The sequence below is a fragment of the Haplochromis burtoni genome, unplaced genomic scaffold (genome assembly GCF_018398535.1).
Source record: "Haplochromis burtoni strain Fernald_Lab_line unplaced genomic scaffold, NCSU_Asbu1 Contig_24, whole genome shotgun sequence".
NCBI lineage: Eukaryota > Metazoa > Chordata > Actinopteri > Cichliformes > Cichlidae > Haplochromis > Haplochromis burtoni.
The window spans coordinates 2,698,491-2,715,998 of NW_024582385.1; the positions used below are offsets into that span (position 1 = coordinate 2,698,491).

Consider the following 17,508-nt stretch of genomic DNA (forward strand, 5'->3'; position numbering starts at 1 on the left):
CTATAATGAGAAGCGAAGAGGAGGAGGAGGGGCAGCGATGATGTAAGCTTTTCAACACGGGCGTGCTGAGGTCTGGGGTTGAGGTTATGAACAGTGTCAGCTGGCCCCAGCCTCCACCAACTGGAGACTTTGGATGCTGCACAGGAGCCGCCTGCTGATCAGAGGGATGACCGGCGTTTCCCATCTGCAGATCTGATTTTTAGCTATAAACCCAGCAAGCTGTTTCAGTATTTATTAGTTCCAGCTTTTGAACATCTTTTTCCAATGTTGGAAGTTTGGACTGCTGACCAATTCAAAAGTTGCCCCAGCAGTACATTCATGTACACTACACTGTTTATTGTATTAAATATCCACTGTGACTTATACTTATCGTCCTATGTATGACTTTAGGGCTGCCACAAACGATTATTTTGATAGTCGACTAGTCACCGATTATTTTGCGATTAGTCGACTAATCAGATCATCATCCACTGGACGTAAAACTACAGCTTATTGCACCAGCAGCATCTGCTCTTATATAACTATCATTAGCTTACAGCTTTAAGTTTTAAGGTTGTGCTAACTAAAAATAAAGACAAGATGATAGTTTATTCAATTTTAATGAATTTGCAGATTGTTTCGGTGAAGTTTAATAAACTCCTTGCTATCTAAAATATAACAGGACACCGGAGTAAATTCTCCAGCATCTCACACTTCTGATAATCAGCTGTCTGCTTGACGTTTATTCAGCTGTGTAAAAACTATAACTTTAATCTCAGCCAAACCGATTTACTCAGGAACAAATAAAATACTTGATCAACATACTTTTTAATGTTATCTAAGTGACTCATATATATTTAACCTGAGTAGCGAAAGACGGCGGTGGGTTTGAAAACAATTTGCCGGGAGTCCGGTGTTCTCACGGCGCTAGTGACCTAGCCCCCGGCTAGCTATCGAGCTAGTGGGTAACAGACGTCTCCGAAAACGTCGGAGCGCTTTTGAAAATATGCGGTGTCCTGATAAACTGAGCAGATATTTGAGGTTTACACAGCTACATTCTCGCCTGAAAATATGTTAAACTGTTTATTTTGTGACCCAGAAAGAATAATAAGAGTAATATTAAAACTAACTAGCTGCCGCCATTGTTGGAAACTAAGCTGGGCCGCGCTATGAATTCTGGGACACAGCTGTTCTTCTTCTTCGGGGTTTAACGGCAGCTGGCATCCTTGTACATGCAGTGCTGCCATCTTCTGTTTCAGTCCGTTATTACACTCTTAAATCCTGCTACTTATTCCTGCGTCTTTTGCTGATCTTACAAAGCTTCAAACGACACGTCGACTATTAAATCAGTCGTCGACGATTTTGATAGTCGACGTAATCGTGACTAGTCGACAAATCGTGGCAGCCCTAATGTATGTACAGAAAATAATGTGCCTATCACAATTTCATATTTCCCCAGATGAGAACCACTTCTCAAAGAGCCTACACACAACTGATCTACCAGCCCATCATACAACAGCAATAAACAACCAGTCGGTCTGCATCTTATGGATTTAACGTCAAAGTAAACAACCATTTTCTGCTATAAAGCATTGTTTGAACTACAGGTGCATAAAACACAGAAGCAAAACTAATGAGAGGCATAAAAGTGATACAAAGCACACACGTGCATTTTCCTCCAAAACTGGGAAAAAATACTGAAAAGAGGCAACATGATAACAATTCCATGGAAGTACTTCAGCCCTGTTGAACACAGATTAATACAGTGTGTAAATACACCGTGGCTCAGTGCCAACCAGGGAACAACAAAGCAAACAAAAAGCAGTGAGAAGTTAACAGGTGAACATCCAGCAATAGTATATGTAAACCTTTGCACTGCTCTGTGGTCCAGCTATACCAGACTGGGCTCTCTGCAGCAGACACTTGTATCCAGAACAACATACTGCTGGAATAACGCATCAGCACTCACGAAGGGGCAAAATCAATCAAGCCTGTTTGGATTTAAGCGAGGATTCAACTGCAGTCAGATCACATCTGAAAACAGTTACGAGTAAATGTAGAAATGCACACAGTGAGAATTTACAATATATTCTCATTGATTTTCTTTTAATTCCATGACTGTTTAAGTCAGTTTTTATATTCATTATTCCTAGAATAATGAATATAAAAATGTGCTCTTGCATGCTTCTGCATAGGTGACAGATCAGGAAAGACATAAGCGAGCGAGGTGATTATATAACCTCATTGACTGAGGTAATATAATAACGATATATGTAGTAATAGTCTAAACACTTGGTTTTGTCATGTTGTGATGGAATTCAAATTCTCACCTTCCAATCTTACTAAAGTCAGTTTGAATTGTGAGGAGGGGCAAACAGGATAGGACAGCCCCCATAATCAACCTGGAGTGATTTTTCTTTTTTAAAAAAGACCAACAGCCATTCAAGAAGCGCTCAGTCTACACGTTGATCACAGAGTCACTCACTAAACTGGGGGTGCCAGCATGCTACGACGACACAAGCAGGCCACTGTGAAGGTTTTATGACTGATACAGTAAGAACAAACCTGGCACTATAACTGCAGGACACTGATGTCGTGGACTCAGTCTAGAAACCTCAAATTTACTTTATGTTACACCGCTTCAATGAGGAGATCTCTAAAACTACTGTTCTCCTAATTCATCTCTCCAAATGAAAGATAAGACAATGAGTATCTCCTGGACACAGCGTCTCTGATTATAGTAATCAGCTACAAAGACCATGCACACCTGCAGTTTTCTTACCACGTCCTGATTCTCATATTTTAGCTTTTGCTTGTCGATTAATGTTTTAGAAGAAAAAGTCACACTAAATTAAATCACTGAAAGGAGAGCAAGGTGCTTATGTTGGCAAACATCGACTGTGTCAAGTAATCCAACTACATGGTGTTACAATAGTTGGGGTGGGGGGCATCCGGGAGTTAAACATTGTACAGTTAAGTAGAGTTTTCACAAGACAATGAGAGTGGGAATTCCCTCCGACTCCACTCACTCCCAGTGGAATCAACCAGTCATCGACAAGGATGTTGGATATGCGCACTGACATAAGTCATAACGAGTCATGCTGCACACCACGATCAGGTCTCCCGAGGGGTAAACACTCAGTTCTCTATCACAGTACTGATAGGGCAAGCTTCAATATTGCCATGGAGACAAGAGGCAAAGAAGGATAAGACAGTCAGACTCTGCTCTGTGTTCAACATTACTAGAGCCATTTATGAATAACTAACAGTACAGAATTACATTAAAAGCGGTTCGGGACACGGCAGTGACACTAGCCCGGTTACTTTGCTGTCACCCTTTTGTGGCGCTGTGTTTTTTGAAATCCCAGCACGGCTGGGGCACCGCAGATCACACCAAAGGAGAGGAGGAAAAGAAAATCTTTGACGACAACTGAGATTCAGGGTAGTTGCACCACTATTTATAACCTGCCCAGTCTGCTCCGTGACAGCAGAGGGGGATGGAGGGAAGGGGAGAGAAAGAGAGGGAGGCAAAGCCAGACGCACAGACAGAGGGTGGCCTGTGAATTCCACAGCAGAGGAAAAGACCATTGTGTTTTTTTCCCCTTGACCGGGGCCCTCTGCAATCAGCGTACTGGGTAAAGAGGCGATAGAGCTAAAAACAGGGCATGTGTACAGCTCAAGAGAGAAGCTACTTGATCTTCAGTACCATCTTGTCTATTATTATAACAGTGTTTAAATGAAGCTACCACACAAGAGTAACTGTCTACAGATGTAGGAGAGTGAAACAGTAGACGTATTCGTACGCGACAGTGAGGCAGTGATAACAACAAGCTGGCAGCAGATACAGTTTACACAATTTCTAACCTGGACGCTGCAAATGTCTCGCAAACACAAACAAACGTGGCTGTGCCTACACAAGATCAAATAGCTGGACTGCCCCGTGATCAGCTGTCTGGAAAATCTGACCAAAAGCACCATACCAACTCCAAATGGTTTAATCTTAGTCAGCACCTAACATTACAAATGCAGTTTTTAAAAGCATTATCTACAAAGACCTCCAATGGAGCTTTCAGCCAGTGGCTGTGTGTTCAGTGTGAAGACAAAGTGAGGAGGGTAGCTGGTGGGGAAGAACTGCTATGGTCATTTTGTCCTCACTAGCCGTGTCTCTGTCTGTTATCAATGAACTCTGACACAGACGGCAAGAAACCCAGCTCAGCAGATAGCAACGAGGAGGTGGAGGACACCTCAGCTACACAACACACACACAATCACACAGAGTGAGAGGAGAGAAAGGAAACAGACGGTGCTGGCACAAGGGTACCTCCTCCCCTCCCCAGCAAAAATGCACCCATCAGGACTGAGGTCAGTCCAGGCTTCAAAACATCAACAAACACATATGAAGCCAGATCCTTTGTTTGCTCGGGTTCCAGCAAAAGGGCCAAACATGAAAGACAGCCCAAACACAATGTTTACTGAGAGGATCTGCAGCAAAAACACAACAGGAAATCCCTGGTACGATCCATACTATCCGATACCTGCTCCTCCCCACAGCCAGCACACGAATGCATGTATTCATGCCAAGTGAACAGTGGGAACACAACCACTAACGTCAGGGCTCATCCCACTCAGCTGCACCCAAACACATCACAGCCTCACTCAAAACGGCAAAGTTATAAAATGAAAAGAGGAGGATAAGGCCAAGAACAAGCAGTGCCAGCTTACCTCTTGTTGATGGGCTTCTCATCTTTCTCGTAGGGTTTGACAAACCACTTGCCGATGCGAACAAAGCTGCGATTCATGAGGCAGCGCTCCAACAAGTTGTGGATGGCTTTGAATAGCAGAGTGCGACACTCGTAGGAAGGGCCATTCTCCCAAAGCCCATCGTCCTCGGCTGGTAAAGAAAACAGAAAAGAGCTATCAGAAAGGTGAAGATTTGAGTGCTTTTGTACCATTTTTATAGAGAAAACAGTAAGAACTCTGCAGGGCAAATAATCAATCATGTCAATCACGAGAGCACAGAGCGTGTCGCTGCTGTGCTGAGGAGAAGCAGCCTCACACTTGATCAGATGGCTCTGTCACTAATAAGGATATTTATCAGTGTTTACAACATTACATATGGCAACGCCAACTGTCATAACTAAACATATCGTCACATCACACCAACACCGAGGTTTACACTAAAAACGTTTCATCACCCAGAATGACCTCATCTGACTTCACAGTGGGCGACGCATAAATGCTGTGAAAGTGTTTATTTTTTAATAACGCATCACTGCTGAATATGTATAAACTTCTGACAAACTGAACACGAGCACGCCGCGTCCACGACTTCACAACAAAATCCACGCTGACTAAATGGCCCTTTCATTCTATAGATGTCATTATGAAACACCCTGCAGCATCACAAACTGTCAAATAAACTGACGTGTGGCAACCAATCACACCAGCGGTGTGAATTCACATTTAACCACTAGAGGAGACCGGGTTACAGTCTTGTAACATGATATTTGTCACAGTCTGGACGCAGAGACACTTCTGCTACAGAAATTAAACATTTCCTGGAATGCAAAACAGTCAGAAAGATGGCAAACAGGCCGTGTACATGCAAACAAGAGTGCGATCACTGAGAGAGGGAGCGGTTAAGTGGAAACCTGCTGCCGCTGCCTGCTTTCAGGTGGTGGAGGTTTCAGATGTTTTGTGTTTAGTACCAGGGTTCAGGAGTGGAAGAGCACAATTCACAGTTCAACAGTACTCCGGTTTTGCTTTCAGGTCACTGGGGAAAAACCGAGACTTCACTGCAGATGTTTGCTGTATTCACGTTGCTATTCACTGTCTGTGACCATTACGTCCACCAGTTCCCCCTTAAATAAAACAGTTTGTGTGTGATGCCGTTTCTTGGTGAGCAGGGATCTCCAGACTCCAACAACTCCCTTTTCACTCGCTCAGTGCGCCCATAAACAGCAGCAGGTAGGAACCCAAGTTGGTCTCAGGCAAAGAGTAAAACTTAAATGCAACACGCATGCTGCAAAGTGACTTTACTAAATATCGTCTTGCTCAGAATGTTGCACACGTGAACACTATCGGTCCAGTATATTTATACGCCCATCTACCTTCTTACTGTTATTAAAATTAAAACATTCCTTTGCATGGCAGAAACGCTCCTGCATGCAAACGCTGAATCGGCCTTATGATGATTTGGCACCTGAATCCCCCTCCTCTCGACTCCTCGTCCTTTCATGCACTGATTCTTTCCCTTCCACTTTTTACTTCGAGCACCATTTGCTTTCAGACCTGACAAATTTACTACACATCTCAGTGACATGAATTATTACTTCAAACCACCTATAATAATAAGATGATGCCTGCGCTGCTTTCACCTGCCAATAAGTCTCCTCCTCACAAACTCTTCCTGAAAAGTAATCGCCGATTCCACGCGATACACGTGCGCAGCTGTAAACACTCTGCTGATGGGGCGTAATGTTTATCGCGGAAAGCTTTTTAAGAAAGAGACGTCTCAGGAATGAAAACAGACGAGGGGAAATGCCTTAAGAGATAATGACATCACCGTTACCCGTGCGCAGGCTGATTACGATACAACAGCAACGTGTCAGCGTAATGCCACAGCTTCAGGTACAAAAAGTCAGGTGTGGGTTTTTTTTCCACCTAATAGAGCTTTGTGGAGACCTGGAGGCAGCAAAAGAATTTCAAAAAGCGCTGCCCTTGTTATTCTCTATGAAGGGCCTTACACAGCTGCTACAAATGAAATCTGATAAGAGAATCAGAGAGCTTTGTTGTCCAGTGGTGAGACATCATTTTTGCCCACTGTATTGGGAAAGTACAATGCCCTAAATGCCCTAATGTCCTAGCTACAGTGTTCACCTGATGCTGTACTACTCGTAAAAGCACAGGACTGTATTTAATTGCTCTGCATGTCCAACTGAAATAAAACAAGACACCCATTACACTCCATCTAGCCGCGCTGGATGAAGAAATGCACGATCGGGCCCATATCAGAGCTGCTTTGTGATTCACATTCAGTGTTGGCCTGAATGCCGTCCTAATCTCATTAACAGCCACTGCTCACATCTTATAGCACTTAAGCTCATTTCAGTCAAGTCTGCAGCAAACATGTCCCAGAGTGTGCCGTCTCTGCGTGAGCGCAGTCGAAACAAACACCGAGTGTGACCTACCCACCTTCACGTCAGCTCGCCGTGTGCCAGAGCGGTACGAGTCAGCCCAGAAGCAAGTTAATCAAAATTTTATTGAATTATTAAGCCAACTCTTGGCTTGCTGTTCTAATGCGAGTTCAGGTAACGACATTTTAAATTAAAATGATTGCAAGGTTATTCACATGGGAAATTACACTGGCTTCCTTTTTTGAATGAGACAGGCTCTATGCCACCTTGGCAGGTTTAAGATGCTGAGAGCTTGTAGCTTACTAAACTCCAGAAAAGCAAGGATGCAACATCTGCCTGCCATGTAAAAGACGCCCAATTCAGAAGGAAATTATTACCAACACTATCAAATCCAGTCAACTTCAGCTCCGGCTAGCCTTTAAATCATTACAGCCGAGCAAAAGAAAAACACCCTCAGGCTAGCTGCCAAGTAAAGGGGTTATGTTCCCAACGATTTTCAGAGAAACAAACTAATTCATCAGGTGCACACATATCTTCGGGGATAAGATCAGGAACACTGAAAAGTACGGCAAAGGCAGGAAAACAGCAATTTCCCCATTAAAAATGAACGCTAACAGTGGATTAAAAATATATCAACAACAACATAAAGCCATTAACTTTCTAGAAAATGTGGACATAAACAGACAAGAAGGACCTTTTCTTAACACAAGCCTGCTTTCTGCGATTTAGCATCTGATCTTTAGGCCATCCTAAAGAGGTATTACAGGCGAGAGGGCAAAAAGTCAGCAAGAAAAGAAAGCCGACTAACTGAGGCACCGATGGCAGATTAAAAGAAAGGACTTGAGGGGGAAAAAACAAAATAGGATTTAGGCCGAAATCAAGGATTCGAGAGACAGATCATTGAGACGATAACGTTCAAAAGACGGAAAAATCGTGAAAACATCAAAGTGCTTAAACCTCCAGTCCCATTTCAGGCCTCCTCTGTAAAGACCGCCATGGTTATCCCATTTGCTTTTCTCTGCCAAGACCCACATTTGCCCCGTACGTCCTCCTCCCAGTCGCCTGTCCCTTCCCTCCAGCGCCAAGTAGCTCTTAAACAGACATCTGGTTTGCTTCAAGTGTTTTTAACGACCTCGTGCTCATCATGCAATGCCCGCTGCAATATACTTCAGACAGACAGACACAATAACTTTCTGCTCAAAATCTACCAGTCTGCCTCTCTAAACCAAAAGACACAATCACATTTAAAAACAAAAAAAGGAAGGAAGGAAACCAAACTTCCAACACTTGAAGTAACTTAACATCCATCCACTTCACAGCGTGCAAAGGTCACAGTCAAGGTGACGAGCTGCAGAACACACTGAACTGTTCCATAAACACAAACAGCAAACACCAGATGGAACAAGCAATAATATTTTCTCACTTAACTGACAAATCACTATTTATAAAAATATTCTTTTACATTTATTTAACCGATTTGCTCGTTTTCACGTCAGCCCAATAGTCTCAAACACATCAGCTTCACTTTAGAGGACACAAAGTATCAAATCCTCCCATCTGAAAAATGTTTGGCATCTTTGACTGGAAATGACTCTGAAAATAAATAAAAATATTCAAAATATTTCCCAAACCATGATAAATGTGCACTTGTCCAAAATTCCAGCTTTCTGGCAGATCAACGAGCGCACATGTGGTGCGTGGTGGGCGGTGGTCAGCACATGGGGGTGAAAGATGAGTGGCCTCATTTAGACAAAGATTTATGGGCTCAGCTGATGGTTAGGACACTTTCATGTCTCTGCCTCCTGTGCAGCAGACCCAGATGAGTTGACCTTTATAAAAGCTCTTAGGCAGAAGCACAGCAGCTCATCAGGCAAACTCACATCTACTTCTATAGAAAAGAAACACAAGCTGACTGAAAAAAAGCTGGAACACAAGGGCCGAACCGCTCGGTGCAAAGTTTTCTGCCCCACGAGCCAAACTGTCCGAGGCCCATTAACATCTACACACTTGAAGATTCTCCATCGCTCTTAGGCTGACGTAGGAGATTAAAAGTCTGTTTTGTTTTTTTGTCTTAATGTTGCTATGCTAGCAATCCATTTATATCGAGTCGCTCAGATATAAAAAGCACTAAAAATGTTAGTTCAGCTCAGTGTAACCTGCCAGAGACTGTCAAGGCTTTTGGAAAGAGCTTTAACTGAGGAAACATAAATTAATGACAAGCAGAAACTCGGCCATCACAGATGATGAGGCGTGTCCTCTGAGTTTACAAAAACAGAGAAGGGCATTGTGAGTTGAAGCAAACGTTCGGCCAGCTTTAAAGGTTAAATATGAACATCTCACATTCTTTGCTGTTAAACTGCACCTGACTTGACTGAGATCAGTCTCATGTAACTGATACAATTTAAACATAGTGAGAAGTTTTAAGTTCATCCTCTGTCCCTATAGAGAGCGCGCTTCTATTTAACCTACCAATTATAACTGCAGGGTGAAAAAAAAAAAAAAAAAAAGTGAGGCCTGGCCCATTTTTCTCCTTACTATGATGCAACGAGAGTAACCGGTGAAGTAGCGGTAAACCAAAAAGCACCAAAATGTGCTGCACATTAGACAATCTCAAAGGTATTTATATATGTTACAGGCCCCTCTCCCACCCACACATATGTTCAACTGTGTATATAAGCAATTAGGGCAGCAATCAGTCATTAAACAGCAAGATTAATGGCTTGTGATCAACTGTGCTCAGGGGTATTCTAACCAAGTCTGGCCAAAAGGTTCTCTCCTCTCTTTCCACTTTCTCCCTCTATTCATCCTTATCTGCAAGGAAAGAGAGAACCAGCAGTGCTCTGTAAAGTCTCCATTACTAATTAATGAATATTTCTTGAACAGAGAGGGAAAAGAGGGATTGAGAGAGAAGAGAGGGAAGAGTGCACCCATGGGCCAGAGCTGCATGCATGGCCGAGTCCCTGTGCCGTGCCAGCCAAAGGAGATCCATCAGAGAGAGCGGCCGAGGGAGATGGAGCAGGAGGAAAAGAGGAAAGCGGAGGGTGGTTCACAGGCAGGAGATTAGCCCTGGAAAATTGATCCCCAAGCACAAAAAGCCGTCGGCCTCTTCCACTTTTTTCTCCATAAGACCTGCTCTGGGTTTATCTATTCATCAATCTTTGCATTACACACTCGAGTGTAGAACCACCTTTAAAGGAAGAGGGGACCAAAAAGCCCAAATTAGGGTTAACCAAGTGTAACTAATAATCTCCACTATACATCCCCAGCGTATAGCTCAACAAATCTACCGCATGTGTGGGCAGAAGTGTTTGGTAGCAATCAAGAAGTATTTCCATTAAACATCCTTTATAGCATCATTAGATACAAAATGCAACTTTTACAGCATCTGTAGGACATTAACTTTCAATCACACAACCCAAAAAAAGGAAAAAGAAACAAGGTTTCCTTTCTAAATTGTACGCCAACCACGCTCCACTTCAAAGCTTCTGTGGACTCTTTGTTCATGTTTACAGCTAAAGCATGGAGATTTCAAAATTCAGTCTGACTTTCACGGGCTGTCCGCCTCAATAATTTTTGGAAATCCTAAAAGAGTGAGTGGCGTTTCTCCTTTCTGAATCCTTGCCTGGGGCATCCACTGGGCTACAGCATTTACAATTGGCCTTATATCATCATGGGACTGAATCTGCATCACAAGTCGTGTTGCGTGTCATCACCTCTGTCACTATCCAAGTGAGAATCTTAGTCCGCGGAGTCAGACGTTCACATAACGGATGGCTCGTCATTTCTGTGCCAGGACTATGACTGCTACGTACGCATATGATCCTAGACCGACGCAAGTCTCAACCACGTCTTTCAAACCAGGCAACTGCAAGGAAAAAATGATGAGGGACTGAGCTTAATGTAACGGAAATTTACTGAATCTAATAAAAGTGTTGCTTTTATAAACACATCTGTCTAATTCAGATTGCAAAAAGCCACTTATAGGCTACCACATGCAATGCATCAGCATGCTACACACAGAATAAATCAGCTCACAGAGCAATTTCAAAAGGGTAAGCCCTGCTTTAAACCAATCACAAGTCAGTAACCAACAGCATCTGTTTGGACTCATTTGTAATTTAATCTCAAAGAAAATCATTTTACAAAGTCTTATGGTGATATGTCATGTATGAAACATCCCACATTTACCTTTGTAAAAAATGTAAAAAAAAAAAAAAGGACCCTAATTAATGGCTTACAAAAAATTAACAGCAGAGGCAACCTTTAAACTCGCAATGGGGAGTTTAAAGAATCAATGGTACTTAAATAATGAGGGAGTGTACCGTAATTGTCGGGCTATAAGCCGCTACTTTTTGCACCAGCTTTGAACCCTGCGGCTTTTAGTCAGGTGCGGCTTTTCTCTGGATTGTTCGTGATTTTTGTCACATCGTAAGACGATTTGTTTTGTTTGTTCCGCTGTTGTACGGCACTACGTTGCCTGGCGGAAGGGCATGTGATCAGACACACAGTATCTGGGTTCAAGAGTGGTGTGTTGGTCACATGTCCATCCGCCAGGCAACATAGTGCCGTACAAGTAGCGCGAAAAACAAACTTCAAAGTAGCACTACACGTTCAGCAGGAGGCGTGGATGACAAGCGGCGATAAACTTGCGAAAAGCAAGTCATGCTCAACTCCACCGGTGGAATCTGACAGCGTGGAAAAGTGTGAAAACATCCACGATCACCAACGGATTTCGAAGGGCTGGACTGCTGCATGATGGAGAGGAGGACACCGCCACGGCCCTTCAGAGGGTGTTCGACTCTGACACTGACAACGAGGATTTCTTTGGTTTTGAAAGTGATAACGAAGGAGAGAAGAAGAGTGGATGACGAAGCCACCCTGAGCATGTTCGTCTCCGACACTGGAGGAGAGGACTTTGGTGGTTTTAGTGCGCAGGAAGAAGAGAAAGATGGTGGTGAATGACTGACTTTTCTTCTTGTTAAAGCCGTGTCGCTGCACCTGAGCCTAAAAGGTAGGCCGAATCTATTTTTCTGGTGTGCTGCAGGTTATTGTTATGTACTACATTTGTTACTCATTTATGAAGCACAGTACATGTTTTGTACTTGTAATTACCGCTACTTGTACATATACCTAAAAAGCTGTGCAAATATGTACCCATAACTTGTTTTCAAAATATTAATAAAAGGGGTGTGTCTCCAAACAGCCATCTCTTTCCCGACAATTCCCTTTGTGCATATTCTCTTACATATGATACGTCAACATTGAAACACCTGCGGCTTTTGGTCAGGTGCGGCTAATGTATGTACAAAACAGGATTTTCCCCTGATTTTAGCTTGTGCGGCTAATATTCAGGTGCGCTTTGTAGTCCGGGAAATACGGTAATTCAAACACAAGTCTTAATATTTGAATTTTGTGAACATTGTCAACATGCATCTGTATTCTGCAGGAAGTGCTTCAAACAAAGCACCTGTCACAGATCTGAGAGCAGTTCAATAAATACGCAGTCGAGAGATCTTCACAGAGAGGGGGGGAGGGGGGGAGGGGGTTAGGCCGACCTGTGAGAAAGTGAAACTTTCAGCTAACAGACCCTCACCGACTACTGAAATATGCCCTTTGGAACTGGAGATTCTGCCCTGAGGTGCAAAGCAGGCTTGTTTTGATTTCATCCTTGATTCAAACACAGACAAAAGTCATCAGACGACAACAACAAAAGAAAATCCTCCAAAAGTTTGGCAAAGCTACAAACACATTACAGCGTAACAGCAAAAAAACCTAAACAACTGTTAAGATGATCAGTGCAAAAACAAGCCCACAGAGTGCTGCTAAATTGCACTTTTCTTCCCTCCATCGCTGAACACGTCTCAGTGTGTTCATCATCAAACTGACGGAGGAGGTGGGCATTGTAAACGCAACCTCCCCGCCCCCATCGTCTCTCCTCTCTTCAAGGATCTAACCCAGCACCCAGTAATGAATAGATGTGGGGCCACCAATGACCGAAGCAGAGAGGGGCCGCTGATAATCCGTTCTGGACAGCAGAAACAGATCATTTCAATTTGAAATCTGTCGACTCGGAGGCACACATTAGCTATTATAATACAGCAACACTGAAGTTAAACTTAACTATTCAGTTATTCTTTAAAAAAAAAAAAAAAAAAGCTTCAGAATTTTTGTCTCTATTTTTTCAGCTTAAACGTAACATGGAAATGTAAAAATGTAAAAATCTGATATGCGAGTGCAGCTCCACCAACTCTACGGTCACGTTCAGCTGGGGGAACACTGAACTTGGAATCACCCCAGAGAAACGTGGTGTCAGGCTGCTGGCAGCAGAAGCCTCGGCGGGACTTAGTTTGCAGAGAAAAAGGACCTGAGCGAGCTAGTGGAGACTGAGGACAAATGTGCAATGGAGCAATTACCCTCACAGACAGACATCCACTCCCTAATTTCTATGCAAAACAGGAAAAAGAAGAAGAAGAAGAAAGATCAGTGGGTCTTTGAGAGGAGGAAAAGGCAGGCATTTATCTTTCGCTCTGGTTGCCCCTGGTCAGGAGACTCCACCAGCTTTTGAGGGGGAGACACGATGAAGAGAGCGCTGCATTTGCATAAGAATACATGCCTATACTAACCCAGTTGGGGCGGGGGGGGGTTTAATTCAGCAATGGCATTCACTTGTTGGGAATAATTTCTGTGCATGGCCAGGGGAAGATTAGAATTAGTTTTCTCGTTGTGTAAATGCAAGCAACGCGGGTTGTCCAACAGTGTGGAAAAGGGGCTTGGTGGTTTGTTCCCCTTACATTCCTTCAATGGTGATTAAGAGTCTGACGTTAAAAGATCCCTTAAGTTTTCCGCCCTTCACTACTCCCATCTCTCTGGCTCGCTCCTTCTCCCCTCATCTCCCTGGAGAGAAGGGATTACTGGCACACTGGTATACAGAAATGGCACTTGCTCAAAATTAAAAGACTTTCACAGGCTGCTAATCTAATGAGGGTGGAAAGGAGGGTGTGGGGGAATGAGCAAGCGCCATTTCAGCTGCTGAAATGAAAGGACAAGAGCGGATTTTCATGTTTACCGCCAACATTGCACTAAAGACAAAAAAAACCATAGAGGCTGGGAAAAAAAACAAAAAGAAAATAAAGCTTTTTCAAATTCCCAAGATGCCAGGAACCAAAGAAAAGAGAACGACAACAGAGAGAGTGTGGCGCTTAAAAGGCGACAACAGTTGTGACATTCCAGTTGGATGCACAGGTTGGAGTTATCTGTCAATTCACACCTCAACAAGGAGGGTACCCCGAAGAGTCCATAAACACAAGCAAGTGTTCATTCAGCACCCTGCTTCCTCTGGGACACCCGCCCAGAGACCCACACTCAGCTCGAGCTGGTGTCCTGGTGTTCAGGATGATCATTTTCTACTTTATTAACATTCAACTGACTTTCTGTTGCGAGCTGAAATGAATAAAACCTCTAATCTGGGAACTGAGAAGTTTTCCTGCGCAGCAATTTATGTAACCGTGCGCTGGGCTGAAGACGGGAGCGCACAATCCCGTCGGTTCTTTATGATACGTCAGTACAGGAACGCAGAGATATACAGGTGGGTTATAAAACGCTGCAACAGTTTGGAAAGATGTGGCTTTAGAAATTTGGGGTTGACTTGTTGAATTTGCAACCCCAAAGAAAACTTCTGACAAAGTGTTTCATTTGAAGCAATCCATTTGCCTCGAAGTGACATCATTCTCAGTTTAAGTGCATTCCCATAGTAAAAGTCGGGAAAGCGAGGAAAACTGACATTGCTCCTCAGAAGGGTGAAGCCATTCATGCTGGCAGTACAACACTCCTGCAGCACGTTGATGGAGAGAGGCTGGTTAGTGCTCTGCGTGTCTTAATTAACCAGTCAGACATAAACAGTAGTAATGCTACAGATTTTACAATTTCACTAACGTTTACATGCACTGCTGCCATCTTGGACTCTTAAGTCAGGGTTCATGCGGCTTCTCTGACTTTCCCGTTAGGAAGTACGACTTGATCGGGTGCTCCAGTTGTAAGTTCTGACCGAAAACGGAGATTCCGATTTCCGACTTCAAACGGAGCGCGGCATTAGCCTCTGGCTTCCACTTATACCAGTGGCAATGAGGCGCTTTTGTCTGAGTGGCAACAGTTGTTGTTCAGGAGAATACTGCTGCGAGCGCTCACACACTCAGCACTGGCATTAATGGTACAGAGCTGTCACAGCCCCACGAAAAGACCCAAAGACAAGGACGGTGCAAAAAGCCTCTGACTGTCCGTGTCAAGATTAGTCCCAAGAGGAAAAGGCACAATGGAGGTTAATTAAAAATTCAAATAACACCACACCTAAAAGACGAGCTGCCGAGACTACTGCAAAAACATGATTCATCGTTTTGGTGTTAAAATACCTGGAAGGAAAAATACCAGTCCAGGTTTTCTAGACAATATCTGATTACCTAATATTCATCTCCTGAAACACTAAATATGTTTAATCTGCCCAAAGCCAGAACACAGCAGTGACCCCAGCAGCCTACATCAGAAGACCTGAGCCAAACACTTTGGGTTACTACCAGGACCTGTTAAGAGCTAAATGTGCTGCCCATTGCAGCCTTCAGCTCCCATTTTGAGGCTACTTCAGGCACAATGTCCCATAATAAGGGGGGGGGGGGGTCACAGGCAGGCTGTATTTAGCTCAGACTCCAAACTGCAATCTACATGGCAGAGAGCATGCATAAAGATGGCCTTTTCCCATCTTCCACCAGTAATTGTACTATTACTAAAAAAAATGTTAAATAAGAAGCAGAGCAGGGTCAGGGGTGGGGGTGCATGTGCCTCATTTCTGCATGGCTGCCCCTGCTCTGCTTCTTATACCTTCTTCCTTTTTTGTTAACCCTGTGCAAAACGGTGACATGTGACTTCCAACTTGCTTGTTCGAGCCAAAAGGCAAGCTGCTGATTCCTTAGCCGCAGCCTAGGACCACTCAGACATGTTAACCCTGTTTTAAACACACAAGTAATAATAACACAGCATGATGCCCAGTGTCTCCAGGGAGAGGGAGTTAGCCCTGCAGATGTTGGCACTACCAGTCTGGCTGGCTGGCTGGGTTATCAGTCAGAGAAGGGCAAAGGGTGGGGGCACTACGGAGGTGTTGGATTACACAGATAGCGACACTTGCTTGAGGCTTGCAATTTCAGCGTACCTCCCCTGTGCCTACCTGACAATCAAGCGGTGACATCTGTATCATTTTTCATTGTACAACCAATAACGTTTCTTGATAGGGGGATGCATGTTCAAGTGCTTCTGTTACACAAGCTGCGAGTCCTCGACACTTTCTGCTATCTTTTACAGCCATTACTCATTTAGCTATGCAACCTTGGCTCAGTCTGACAGAGGCAGCAGAAGTAGAATTTCATATTCCTACAATGGCTTTTTGACTTGAGTCATTTCTCTGACAAAATAAAAGAACATTCCACTTGTACTCAATCATCATCTAAAAGAAAAAACCAAACAACTTGTCACACTATCTGTTCATCTTTCTGCAGTAGTGTAAATGAACTGCTCTTAAACTGTGAGGGGCATCTCTTTATCAAACAGCCCTGCTCCTCTGAACTCTGGTACTAATCTGGCTATTATCCTATAACTGACTCCGACCTTCATAGAGAGAGGAAGCTGCAGAAATGCAATGCACCTAAACAGTAAATGTAACATGCATTGCTTATTTATTCAAATTAATGGCACTTCTGTGTATGCAAAAGAGTTCCCACCTGCAAGCTCATTGTGGATGAGATCAGCAAAGTTTGGGTCGTCACCCCACCAGAAGAGCCAAAGCTCCCTCCGACCCTGCTGCTGGCATCTCCTCCACACGCTTAGTATATCAGCCTTCAGGCAGCGACTGAAGCTGCACAGGATGGGGTCCTCCTCCGTCACCGGGAAGAGGATTGGTGCAGAGGTGGGACCCTGCCACACAAACCTCTTCCATTTGATCCCTGTCAAGTCAGCCTGCAAGACAGGAGAGAGGGGGGGGGGAGAAACTGTTAGTGTGCAGAGTCGCTGCTTTGGGACCCACTCAGCACCTCTGAGGAAACATGTGGTGAGCAGAGTGTTAAGAGTAAGTATTAATCCTCTTTTATGGGGGTTTTCACCCCCTAACTATCCTGACAACACCCCATGCTGTCGAGACTGTGAGGGAGAAAACATTTCGCTACAGACGCAAACGAGAAACAGCCGCAAACAAAGTGGGACATTCGACTGTTTCTGTAAAAGATCTTGTACTTAATGTTTCAGCTGCGATCATGAAAGACATGTTGGAAACACTCACAGGAAAAAACTAATGCTGGTAAATGTGGTCTCACCAGCTTAATCCTCATTATTGGAGAGCACTGTGTGTGTGTGTGTG

At 43.8% G+C, this 17,508-nt stretch overlaps 1 protein-coding gene across 1 annotated transcript in view; it reads right to left on the bottom strand.

Moving 5' to 3' along the window:
- The window catches only part of med13a (mediator complex subunit 13a), a 66,792-nt gene that overhangs the window by 42,614 nt on the left and 6,670 nt on the right, over positions 1 to 17,508 (bottom strand). The window contains exons 2-3 of the mRNA XM_014335018.2: positions 16,877 to 17,111; positions 4,702 to 4,870 (exon numbers count right to left, since the gene is read on the bottom strand). Coding sequence (XP_014190504.1) covers positions 4,702 to 4,870; positions 16,877 to 17,111 — 404 coding nt within the window. The remainder of the gene's footprint in view (positions 1 to 4,701; positions 4,871 to 16,876; positions 17,112 to 17,508) is intronic.